Genomic DNA, 12,989 nt, shown 5'->3' with positions numbered 1-12,989 from the left:
TTCTATCCATAGAGATTCTATGGTACTGTTTGATTCATTTAAGATTTTTATTATATTTGATTCTATGATTTCTTTCACATACAGTGCCTCACCCGCACCAGTATTACCTACTCTGTCATTCCTATATATTTTGTACTCTTGTATTACCGTGTCCCATTGATTATCATTCTTCCACCAAAACATCAATAAATATTGCATCTGGCATTTTTAACTCCTCTCCTGCCCCAAATGCAGCTTTCATATATTTAGAAGTACTCTAAATATAGGCACTGCTACACCAGATCAGACCAAAGCTCCATCGAATCTGGCATCCTGAATCCTAGAGTTAGTTGCCTTTGCTTCATGCTTTAGAAGAAAGCTGCTCTCCCCCTCACCCCTGTGCCCCAATGCATCTGGTTAACTCTGTGCTCATGATAATTCCTGTGTGGCTCATGCACACACCTCAAGCAAATATAACACTTAGGCTACAGAACTACTTTGTGATGAATTCCATTTCATTCAACTTGTAGGCTAAGGTGCTACCTAATGTAGGGATACCAGAATCTGACACCAAGACCTTAGTCTGGTAAAGCAATTAAGTACGTGCTTGACTTTAAGTGTACAAATAATCCCTATGATGAGGTATTCACTCCCCCACCCCCCGAAGGGATGAAGGTGGCTCAGAAGGAGCTAATTAACCTAGTAGACTGGACCTTGGGGAGACTTAGGCTTGACTGACAAGCACTAATTGGAGCTGGAGCCCATCTGAGCAGGAGCTTGTCTAAAGCCAGGACATGGGAATAGTAGGGGCTGCAGCCTGGAGGTCTGCAGTCACACTCTGAACCTGGTAAAGAGAGAAAGAGGAAACCCAGTGGGGGTGTGGACACCCTGGGATCTTGACCCCAAGGGAAGGGTTTACCCAGAGGGGTGGTGGTGGTGGTGAAGAAAACCTGCAGAGGGTGGAGTAGGAAGACTCCCACGGACATGGCAGTGAGGATTGAGACAGTGCAAGCCTTGGCTGCCAATTGTAGGGTCTCTGGGCTGGAACCTGGAGTAGTGGGCATGCCTGCATTCCCCTAACAGCCTCTTGGAAAGTGGCACAATCTTGAATAGGTTTCAGAGTAACAGCCGTGTTAGTCTGTATTCGCAAAAAGAAAAGGAGTACTTGTGGCACCTTAGAGACTAACCAATTTATTTGAGCATGAGCTTTCGTGAGCTACAGCTCACTTCATAAGTGAGCTGTAGCTCACGAAAGCTCATGCTCAAATAAATTGGTTAGTCTCTAAGGTGCCACAAGTACTCCTTTTCTTTTAATCTTGAATAGGAAGACTGCCTGGAATGGCACTCGGACAGCTGGTCCAGTGAGACTTTATTACCTTGGAAGGGGAAAACTATGTAGTGACCTGGCCAAAGGGCTGAATCACGAAGAGGAAGCACTGTGATTCCTAGAGAGCATGAGGGGCTATGTCGCAAGTGAGCAAGTGAAGGAAGAAGGCATCCAAATAGGCAGAGCTAATTCCCAGATGCAGCCACTGGGGGACGCCACAGCAGGGAACAGATCTCTCCCCTCCCGCATTACAGTCCTATTGAAGTCAAGTAATCACATGCTTAAAGTTAAACACACACTTAAGTGCTTTGCCGAATTGGGTCCTATGTGAACAAATATGATGATAAAATCAAACCAACCCTCCTCCCGCCCAAAGGTGGAGCATATTTCCATAATGTGTTCTATATTAATCACACTACAGTATTTGAAACTTCAGCATACGTTGTAATGTATTTAATACAAAGAATGAAATCTCAAATAATATGAAATGTCATTGCAGCATCTGCTATTACATCTTTACTGTGAGCTGGAAATTAGCCAAAGGGTAGATTGGTGAGGGTCCACTTGACAGCATTCAGTATTAATACTTTGCATTTCTTTAGCACTTTTCATGTAAAGATGTCAGAGCACTTTATAAACATGAATGCAAATCAGCCTCCCACCACCCCTGTGAAGAAAGTTTATCATCCAAGGTTACCAATGGAGAAAATGTATCTAGGTGGCTTTAAAAAATACCTCAGAAAACTGAATACGGTATCTCCCCTATCTCTCTGTAGCCACCTCTTGTTGTCTCTTGACTTATACGTACGTTTTGAGCTCTTCATCTTTTTGTTCTGTTTTGTACAGCACCTAGCACAGTGGGATCCTGGTCCATGACCTGGGCTCCTAGGTGCTGTCACAGGACAACTAATAAACACAAATAGTATCTCATTCTTTGAGTGCTACATTAATTTACTTGCCATTCACAAAACATTGTGGTCAGTTTTCAAAGTGACTTGAGATTCTGAGTGTCTCAATTTTTGGGTGCCCAATTAGATACACTTAAATGGGCTTCATTTGCAGGAAATGCTCAGCACCTGCCCTCTGAAAATATGCCTCGTCAAGGGTCTCAAGTTAGGCATTCAAAAATGACAGCACCGAAAGTCATTAGTCACTGAAAATGTATGGCAGCAATACACACTAGATATTAACCAGCCTGACTGGACAAGGCAGCGAGGTGCTATGAAACTGCTATTGTGCAAGGACTCCTGCTTTATGTATTGGTATTGCATGCACTGTACTGGTTTTGTATGAATTTGTTATCCATCACTGGAAAAAGCCCAGACAAATACATAAAAGCATTGCAGTGCTTTGTATATGCAACAAAACAGCAACACAGGAAAGTTGCACTGACAGTTTGAAAGTTCATCTGAGATACATGTAGATTTATTTTTAAAACATTTCTTTATAAAACCAAGAATATGGCAAATATTTTTGTTCAATAAACTTATGACTCAGTTCACCAGCCTGGCCAATGCACACTGTAGGCTAAATTCTCTTCCAGCTATTTTTCTATTGAAATTAATTATAGGGCTGTTCAGCAATGAGATGTCAGTCTCCTCCCGGAAAGGGCCACTGGCGTAGCCACCATTATTAAAAGAAGGAGACACTCTTCTGGCCTAAACACTTGTTCCATGTTGCTGTTATCAAGATATGCAGAATGGGGTTCCTCAAGGCATCAGTTGTGCCTTACTGCTTCAGATTATGCTTTTCTCAGCTGTCCTGTCTCTTGTGATGTTCCTGGATCACGGTTCATTTATCTTCCTGGGGTGAAATCCTGGCCTCACTGAAGGCACTGGGAGTTTTGTCACTGACTTCAATGGAGCCATGATTTCACCCCTTAAGTTTAGCTATAGACCTCAGAGAAAACATTATTGTGTAATTAAACACAACTGAAAAATCATTCTCTGATCTTTTACTACATGCAGGAGGGAGTTACCGCAAAGTGATTAATACTGTTCAGTTTGAGTGAGAAACTCTTTCCGAGCCATTTAGCATGTTTGGGGACTAACAGGATGATTCTGACAAATGCAAGACCAGGGATTGTTTGTGCAAAACTTACAGCAGAGTGTGACTATTTTTGGTGCTGCTCAAATAACGTTTTTAAAAGTTTCTTCTGCTATTATTCTTACAACAGCTTAATAACAGTGGAGTTAGCAGGCCTGGGTTCTGTTTCTGAATGTGCTATTGACTTACTATGTGACCTTCTGGAAGTTATGGAAACCCTCTGTGCCCCAGTTTCCCCATCTGAAAAGTGGAAATGATAACTTGCCCTTCTTTGCAAAGTACTTTAAGGTCTAGGGATGGAAAGGTCTGTATAAGTGCTAAATATTATTATTGGTCATAGTTTCAAACTTGGGTGCTTACAATCAGGCTCCTGAATTCCCATTTGGGCACCTACATAAATGGGTTGAGAAAAGGCTGCTCAGCACTTTGAAAATCAGGCTATTTATTTAGGGTCGGGTTTTCAAAAGTGCTTAAGAGCTTGGGAGCACAAGTCTAACTGACTTCCTTGGTCACTTCGGCATTTCTGAATATCCAGCCCCGAGATGCCAAAATATGGATTTAGGAGCTTAGTTTCAAAAACCGTAGTTTGAAAATTTTTGCCCATTAGAGGTGGTAGTGAAGGGTTAAATATTTGTGAACTGGACACTTTCTCAAAAGGAAAAACTGTTTCGCTAAAGGTAATAATTAATTAATATGGAAGACCTCAGAGGCGAGATTTTTTTTTCCAGTACTATAGTTATCAAAATGTAGAAATATACCTCTGGGTACAGCACAAATGTTTCTAGTAGAAGTGTGGCAGTCTTTTACAAATTTAAGTAGAAGGTTGTGTGTTCAAATTCTCTTCTTAATATCAATCACCAAAATAAAACAAGCAGAGCACAGGACTACTGTACATAGTCTGCTGAGCTGCTATGAAGATCACAGAATGTGGCATGTGCTAGACAAAAAGGTCATTAGAACTCAGGTCTTGTATTTAGGAAGTGAAGAGATGAATTGAGGCAAAAAGGATCTCCATGGGAACAAGAAACAATACTGCACAATCCTTTTACATTGGCAACCTAAGTCTCTCTCTCGTCCTCCCCTTTTAAAAAGGATGGCTGACAGCAAAATCAATTCATGTCTGTGAGACAGGAAACATGATCGCAATCATTTTTGCAGCATCTCTCATTAGACATTTGGATATGAACTCATTCTTTACAGTATTCTTAGAACATCCCTCGACAATAAGCATTTCTAACATATGACGGTCTTTAATCCTAACATTACTAAACATCACACACACACCCTCTAGTAAACTACTACTTAAGAAACTTGATCCCCAAGGCATCTTTTCCAATGCAAGGCCAAGTCCTGTGAATATTTTCTGCACGAGGTTGGGTATTATTTTTGAAAAGAATTTTAAGTATCATTCCTCTTTATAACAGAGTGCGTGTGTTTCACAACTTTTCTAAAACAGCTCTAGACAGGTGCTGAAAAATATAAATGAAAGTAAAATGAAAATAATTTAACTCAGCTCACCACTTGTAGAATGAAATTACGAAAAGGGGAGAGGGGAGGTTTTTCTAAAGTTGATAAACTGCTATGAAAAGTTTCAGAGTAACAGCCATGTTAGTCTGTATTTGCAAAAAGAAAAGGAGTACTTGTGGCACCTTAGAGACTAACCAATTTATTTGAGCATAAGCTTTTGTGAGCTACAGCTCACTTCATCGGATCACTTCATCGATTGGTTAGTCTCTAAGGTGCCACAAGTACTCCTTTTCTTTTTGCTATGAAAAGTACATTGCAGAAGTTTAAATAAACTGGGATTCTATCAGAGAGACAGTAGAACCAGGCTGAGTTAATTTGGAACCTACATAAGCAAAACAATGACCAATTGCACCTGGAGAAAAGGGATACAGGGGAAAAGTACACGAGAAAAATCTGGGTCTGCATTAGAAAAATCCACTGACATGAGCAGCTCCCTTGGATACATTGCTGAAACTATAAATTTATCATTTCTATCCTAAGTTCTGTCATCTTCATTGAACTGTTCAGCCTCTTGAAGTTTAACATGGCCCAAACTCTACTTCAGTGTCTTTATAGTATGAAAAAAGCTGGGCAGAGCCCTGAGGATCTCTCTTCAGACAGAGACAGCTTCTCTTACGTCTCGGTCTAAGTGGTGCGCTATCTCTGGTAGTGTTGTTTGAAATGTGGCAACATCCCTTGAAGCTGAGTAGACTATGAAGTAGGCTGGTGCTCCAGAGAATAACATGCTGCAGTGTGTCCAGTATCCGCTTGCCTGAAGTTGAACAGAACGAGACAGATGAGTAGTGGGCCTCCCAGGCCAGTTTCTGAACAAAGGACCCAGGTGCATTCATACTGAGGGAAAAGTAGGACCTATTCCTTGACCAGGGCTGCCCTGTTGCTTCAGATCTTACCCCTGAAATAAGAGAAATCCCTTCTCTGGTACCTTTTCTGTAGGTAGTGACGAAAGGAGCTTCTGCCTGTGCACAAAGGCTTGTAGTTCTTGAATTTTGCCAGAGGGTGGCATAAATACCTTGGCTTGTTTGTGCTGTTGGCTGCCCCTGATAGAGCTAGGTGGGTGAGGTTCTGTGGGCTGCAATGCACAGGAGGTCAGACTAGATGATCATGAGGGTCCCCTCTGGTCTTAAAGTCTATGAGCTCTTCCCCACAAAGGATTCAACTGGAGAATTCTGAGGCACAGAGGAATTGCTGTCAAGTAATGAGTCCAAAGTTTAAGATAGAGCTGGTGCCTGGTATTCTAACTTCCATGGCTCTCACTGGATGCCTCACAGAGTCTATCACAGACTTCAGAGATAAATTTTTTTATAGCATTGATAGGAATTTGACATGATTGCAGATGTGGAGGCTTTTGTGTCATTGCTTCAGAACAACGTGGGTGTAGTGAAACGTGGTTGCCAGGGAGGCTTTAGAGTCCACTCCAAAGTCCCTTTTATCTTCTTTACTGTGGGGTCTTTGCGGAAGAATCCCCCTCAGCCGGGATGTTCAAGTCAGGGCAGGCAGGAAGCAGTTGTGGCAGAGAACCTCTTCTGCAGATCCTGAGAGGGTCTCCTTGCAGATGGAGCAATTCAGCTTTCTGCTTGCTCTGTTTAGCATGCTCCACCATGGTTGGGAGGAGACTTAGAAGGGATTCTGGAGAGCAAAACCCAAGAAACTTCTGTCCCCTAAGGGACAGCAGAGACCAGGGGAAAAGACGTTGCTTGCTACTGCACGAACAATCATCTTTATAAACTAGGATGGCAATGACAAGGTGGGAGCATTGAAGCCATCACTCAGAATGTGGTTTAAGTGCAGAAGGGCCAAGCCCCACAAACAAGTGAACTGCCTCCAGTATCTGTGAGAAGAGGCACAATCTAAACATCTCAGACTGGGGGATATGTTGGGATTCACAATAATATTTTATGGCTGAAATTGGTCGAAGCTAGTTAGAAATACGTTGGTGATTGTTAGCTTTGGAATATCTGATTTAGTTGGGGTTGGTCCTGCTTTGAGCAAGGAGTTGGACTTGATGACTTCCTGAGGTCTCTTCCAACCCTAATCTTCTATGGTTCTACGGTATGTTGCTTGAGGGAAGCCAAAAAAGAAAATTTTAGCAATGAACAAAGATGGTACCCCAAGAAATGGTTCCTAAATCTAATGTTTTGGCAAAACATATTGTAGTTAATCATTGGCTGTGTGTGTGTGTTCTTTCTGTGTGCTGTCCCAGCTCTGCGCAGATAGCCAACACAGCAGACCTCGATCAAACTGCCCACAAAGATCACTGACCTGTTTCAGTAGCGAAGGTGCCTGGCCAGGTTTATCGTCAACAAAGCACGGTCCTACAGATGCTACAGGACCACTAAGACATGCATGCCTATTACAATGGACCAGCTCAGTGAATGGCAGGACTTTCCATTCCCCCCCTTGGCCAGCCAAAGACATGCACTCTGAGATCCCTCTTTATACACTGATACTAGCAAGTTATGTATTGCCCCTCTGACATCAGTTACCCCCTTTTACCTTGTACATGTTGGTTTGATCAAAACATCTCTATCCATCACCCTGGTATCCTGACTTTATCTTTAAGAGGGGTCAGTGTATCCTTGTATATCTTTGGGGAGTGTGTTTACACCATAACCTTGTATCGGGGTGTTCTGGTACCACTCTTCTGGAATGTGTTTGCATGAGTGTCCTGTGCCAAGTACTTTCCAGGAAGGTCTGTGCTTTTGCAATGCCAGCCCTGTTCTTGCCAGGTTCTGTGAACTTGCAAGCAGGCATGTTTTGTAACAGGGTCTGACTTATGCTCACAATCTGACTTTTGCTAACTTTGCTTTATACCAGCAAGGCTTGACCACTACTATAGTTCAGGCTTCAGGCCTCATACCAGGCCTCTTATACAAGGCCTCATGTCTTAGGCTCTCTTTGTACTACACATATCATGGCCCAAGCCTAGGACAGAATGAAATTAATCTGAGCCACGGAAGAAATAGTTAAAAGACAAATTTGTTTGCACAATCACAAGTACATTTTTATCCCAGGGAATTTTCAAGTTGAGCAATTTACTACGGATTTGCAGAGCTCACCTATCATGGCCAGTGCTAGTTGCTTATTAGCTACAATACAGTTATTATTATCTTTGAAGCACCAGGCCATATTCTCAGCTCCCTTTTTATCCCAGTTCCATAATCTGGCTAGTTTGCCAACTGAGAATGGGAATTCTCAACTGATGTGAAGCTGGCTCCTATGTCAATTGCCCTAAATCCAGCATAGGGGGCAAAGCAGAACTTTCTGCTTTCCTACATCAATTCTCAGCTGAGGTGTTGTGCTTTAAATAGCATAGCTTATTACATGTGCTTTCTACAATCTTTAGTGCTTTCAAAGTTAATTTTTATGCTACTGGAGAGAGCTGAATTTCTTTGACTTTAGACAGCCGTTTGACTAATGAATTCACTGTTGTGAAGGAAAAGCCTTTGGTCCTGGTCTCATCAGAATTCACAAGCTAAGGAGGGTGAGGCATCATCAGCACATCAATGCAAGGACAAAAGAAAACCTAGGATCCTACTGGAGTAGGGACTGGTCATTCAACAATTGGCATTCTTCCCTCTGCAGTAGTACTGATTGAATATCTCAAGTAAGGTATTAAAGGGAAATTTATTGTTGAGATGCTAATTCTAGGAAGTGTCATAAAACAGAGGTTGTGTCCACCTGTGGTTAAGTATTCCTAAAGAAATTTTCTCAATAGAATGGTGGTGATCTCAATATCTTGGCCAACTTCCATTTGTGCCCTCTTAAAATTATACCCACATTTCAAATGAATGCAGTGTTATTCCCTTGCTGTCGTTAACTGTGGTGCTGTGTGATGTTAGAACAGATGACATGTTCTATTCCTGAGGTAGTGCATTTCAGTGATGGGTAAAGAGACTATTGTTAATACAAAAAAATTTAAAATGGCAACCTACAGTCTGCACCACATAAACAACCTGACTTCTCTTGAATTCCACAACGCATATAGATCTGATTCAAAAACCCCATAGAAATTGGAGTAGACAATCCTAAATTAGATTCTGAAAGCAGTGAAAGACAAAAAATGCAGATGTTACAAACAATCCATTTATTGGGTTTTAAACTAGGTACACAATTGAAATAATTTTGGCACTACACTATACAGTGGTTACATCTGTGTGCTGACACTTAGTAAATACTGTACTAGGAACACTGCTGTGCTTTAAAATTGTATTGAGTCACTCAATCAGCAGGTAGATATTTCAAAATATATTGTAGTGTTCCTGTAAGGAAGACTGTACAGGTTGTGTGAAAGATGAAACACATCAACTTGTGAACTATTTCATTGTAGGAGGTACCTTGCTTTCTATAATCTTATCACATCAAAACATGTGATGTTAGCATTTAGAGATGGTCACAAATGTTGCATTAAAATCCTCATCAGATGCAGTCATGAGATAAATGAAAACTAAAACAAAATAAAATTTCTGCCTTTTAAACAAGGAAAGATATTTTGCTAAAGAAAATAATTTAAAAAACACTAATGGCATTTGATTTGATACAAAAGCCAGAAGCACTATAGTATTAACATTGAAGTGTGAATTTTTACAAATTAATCTCACAATGATGTTATGTAAAAGGTTGCAAACTGTACAATGTCTTCCTAAAGCAATGCCTCTACAATTTATACAATCTTTTACATCTATGTAACACATATTAAACATGTCGTTAAATAGCCAATAGATATCAGTCTCTGAACAAACTTGCAGGCAAAAAACCAAAACCAAAAACAGAACTTCCACAATCTTAGCAGTCTTCCATTTATGCAAGATATGCTTCTCCAAATAGTGACTAATAGTCTTTTTAATGAGAATATTCTGTTAAAAAAATTCAGCCATTCAGTGCTTTTACACACTGTACATACTCTTCAGTCTCTGAATTAAAACATTGCTTGATAGCAAAAAATTCATTATCTATGGGCTCTATTCATCTGAAAAGATCCACAGCCTTCCACCCTTAAGAAGCTGCAGATGGTCATGGGTTTAAGTTGTGCACCTGGTCAGATTACCTCCTAAAACTTGGCCAGGCCATGAAAATTTCCCCACTTTCCATAGTACTGATCTAGGCTGCAGAGGACAGAATGGATATTTCCATTTCCATAGAAGGTCAGATTTAAAAGGGTAGTCCAACTCTCAGATGGATTAAATGGCACAGAGTTTGTCACCTAATGGGTACTTGAATGCAAGCGGTGAAAAAAAATCCTTTGAGAAAAATAGGTTCCTGGCCTCTTGTCATGGGAGTAGGTGGGTTTGAGGTTCACAGGTACCAGCTCCTGCAGGTTGATACGATAAAAAATGTCAACCAAAACTGGAGCACTTCCGTTAGAATGTTCAGACTTGCAGTCGTGTGTGCTCTGCAAATCCACGGACGTAAAAAATGGCTGGGCACATGGAATAAGAAAGAAAAAAGAGGCGATGGGAAGAGATGGGTGGTATAAGCCAGTGAGTAGAGGTTGAAGGTGGTAAGGTTGTATAATGCAGGCCCATGACAGTACGCTTTGAAACAAGTAATGATCTGGCCCCACAGATGCAGTAATGGAAGAACGCAGGACTCCCAGAGCTACTCCCTGTAGAGTTGTAATTTGTGATGAATAGAGCTCTGTTAGGAACTAATATTTGTATTCTAAAAATGGTTTTGATTAGGCATCAGGATTTCCAAGACTAAAAGTTCCATACACAATAAATTAGTTTTGAGTTTCCTTTATTTTTGCAGAAATGTTTCTAGGTCCTCATTTTTTCCAAGAAGAACCTGAAATAGAAATAATTAAAAACAAGATTATATCTTCACCCATGTTCTTGTGATACTACAGAAAATGATGATTAAAAAAGTCCCTTGCAGGCTAGCACAGTGGTCCAGTCACAACACATATCATTCCCATGCAAGAGATCAGGGTTCAAATTCAAGTCTGATTCCTTGTTCTGCAGATCAACAAGGACCAGGAACACTGTGAATGTGGTATGTTCAGTCTCCAGGTACCTGTGTCTCTCTAGTGATGCTCCTCTGACAGAAATGCAGAAGGCAGCTTATGGGCTGAGAAGGTTTGGGAGCAAAGGGAGTGTTGATAAAACTTCTTTTCTTCTGAAGTCCTAGACTTTTAGTTTATTGTGTATTCCCTTATTTTTGTTTGAATAAAGTAAAGATAAACAGCAGGTCACTAAAAGCAGAGTTTTCAACCAACAGAAGATACTCCACTGAGCATTGATAGGGACTTCATTTGGAGGGAACGCTTTTCCCTGGATCTGGGACCTTCTTTTCCTTTACTTTGACTGGATGGCTAGAGTGGACATCATAAAATGGGAATGTTTTCTAATTTAAACCAAAATAAACGCAGCCTTACCTATTTAAGCATAATAGCATGGTGATACTAAGAGGTCTGTAAGGACAAGCAGCTGGTCATCAGTAAACTGCTGTTTGTGCTCCTGCCAGTTGTCATGGTGTGTCCTCCGGAAATTGGACAGTGTTTTCTTTACTGTCATCTGTGTAGCAGGCAAGAAAAAAATTAGATCTGTATTAATTTTTGATATTTTTTAGAACTGTTTCACATCTGTGGAAAGTTTCCCTAAATGGGATAACAAGTAACAAAAGTAAGAGAGGGTTAATCACCTTGTGCAGTAACTGAGGTTCTTTGAGATGTGAATCCCTGTGGGTGCTCCACTTTAGGTGACTGTGCACCCTGCACCTCTAGTCGGAGAATTTTGACAGAAATACTTGGCTGGGCCACACATGCGCTCTCCCAGTCTCGCGCCTGCAACGGCAATTAACTAGTGCTGTGCAGCCCCCTCACTCCCCCAGTTCCTTCTCTACCGCAGAGGAATTAATTAGAACGCCGAAGTAGAGGGGAGGAGGGTGGGCAGTAGAGCACCCACAGGGACAACCATCTTGAAAAACCTCAGTTACTGCACAAGGTGAGTAACCCTCTCTTCTTCTTCTTCGAGTAGAGTCCCTGTGAGTGCTCCACGTTAGGTGACTGTAAAGCAGTGCCCCTCAGGGGAAAGGGGGGAATTTGGAGTTAGGTCTGAATGGATGATAAGATAGTGTGTCCCAGCCGAGTGTCAGAGGCTGAGACCTGATGGATGATGTAGTGTTGAATGAATGTGTGAGGAGAAGTCCAAGTAGCTGTATTGCACATGTCGGTAATAGGCACATCGTGCAGGAAGGCAACCGATGTGGCTACAGATCTTGTGGAGTGTGTTCTAACCCTTGAGGGGGGTTGTAGGTCATGTTGTCGGTAACAGAGCTGAACGTAATCTGAAATTCATCTGGAAAGACTCTGCCTAGAGATGGGTTTTCCTTTGGAATGGTCCGAGGTGGAGAGGAACAATTTAGGAGTTTTCCTGAACGATTTGGTCTGTTCAAGATAAAAGGCTAGTGCCCTTCTAACGTCAAGGATGTAGAAAACTGCTTCTTGCCTGTCCTTGTGAGGTTTAGGGAAGAATGTGGGAAGATGGATAGGCTGATTGATGTGGAAAAAAGAAGGGACTTTAGGCAAAAATTTGGGGTTAGGTCAGAATGACCTTGTTTTTTTTAAAAAAACCCACATAGGGTGGTCCAGCCATAAGACCAGCAATTTCTCCCATATGATGGCAACTAGGAAGGCCGCCTTCATGCAAAGATGTAGAAGAGAACACATGGCCAATGGTTCAAATAGGGCGGTTGTGAGAGATCAAAGCACTAAAGTCAGATCCTATGGGGGTGTTGGGGCTCTGGGTTCTGGGTAGAGGCTGCGCACTCCCTGCAGGAATCTTTTGGTAATTGGGTGAGCAAAGACTGAAATGCTGTTCACTTTGTCATGGAATGTTGTAATGGCTGCCAGGTGCACCCGCAATGAACTCATTGAAAGGCCAGATTTCTTAAGGTAGAGCATGTAGTCCCATGGTATGGGAGAGATGGTGGCATCGATTTGTTTTTTTAGACACTACGTGTGGAATCTCTTCCATTTATGTAGGTATGTAGCCGGTGTAGTGGGCCTTCTGCTGTTTAGCAGGATGTCTTTAACACCCTCAGAACAAGTTATCTCCTTTGCCATGGAACCATTGAGGAGCCAGGATGTGAGATGGAGCGACTCCAGGTTTGG

At 41.7% G+C, this 12,989-nt stretch overlaps 1 protein-coding gene across 1 annotated transcript in view; it reads right to left on the bottom strand.

The window, feature by feature from the left end:
- Window positions 1-8,948: 8,948 nt before the first annotated feature.
- The window catches only part of PSME4 (proteasome activator subunit 4), a 206,483-nt gene continuing 202,442 nt past the window's right edge, over window positions 8,949-12,989 (bottom strand). Inside the window, exons 46-47 of the mRNA XM_077813889.1 lie at window positions 11,253-11,391; window positions 8,949-10,663 (exon numbers count right to left, since the gene is read on the bottom strand). Of these exons, the coding sequence (XP_077670015.1) occupies window positions 11,257-11,391 (135 nt within the window). The 3' untranslated portion in view covers window positions 8,949-10,663; window positions 11,253-11,256. The remainder of the gene's footprint in view (window positions 10,664-11,252; window positions 11,392-12,989) is intronic.

The sequence above is a fragment of the Eretmochelys imbricata genome, chromosome 3, assembly GCF_965152235.1.
Source record: "Eretmochelys imbricata isolate rEreImb1 chromosome 3, rEreImb1.hap1, whole genome shotgun sequence".
NCBI classification, from domain to species: Eukaryota; Metazoa; Chordata; order Testudines; family Cheloniidae; genus Eretmochelys; species Eretmochelys imbricata.
Note: the sequence above shows the minus strand (reverse complement) of the source record. Positions and strands in the feature narration are given on the sequence as shown.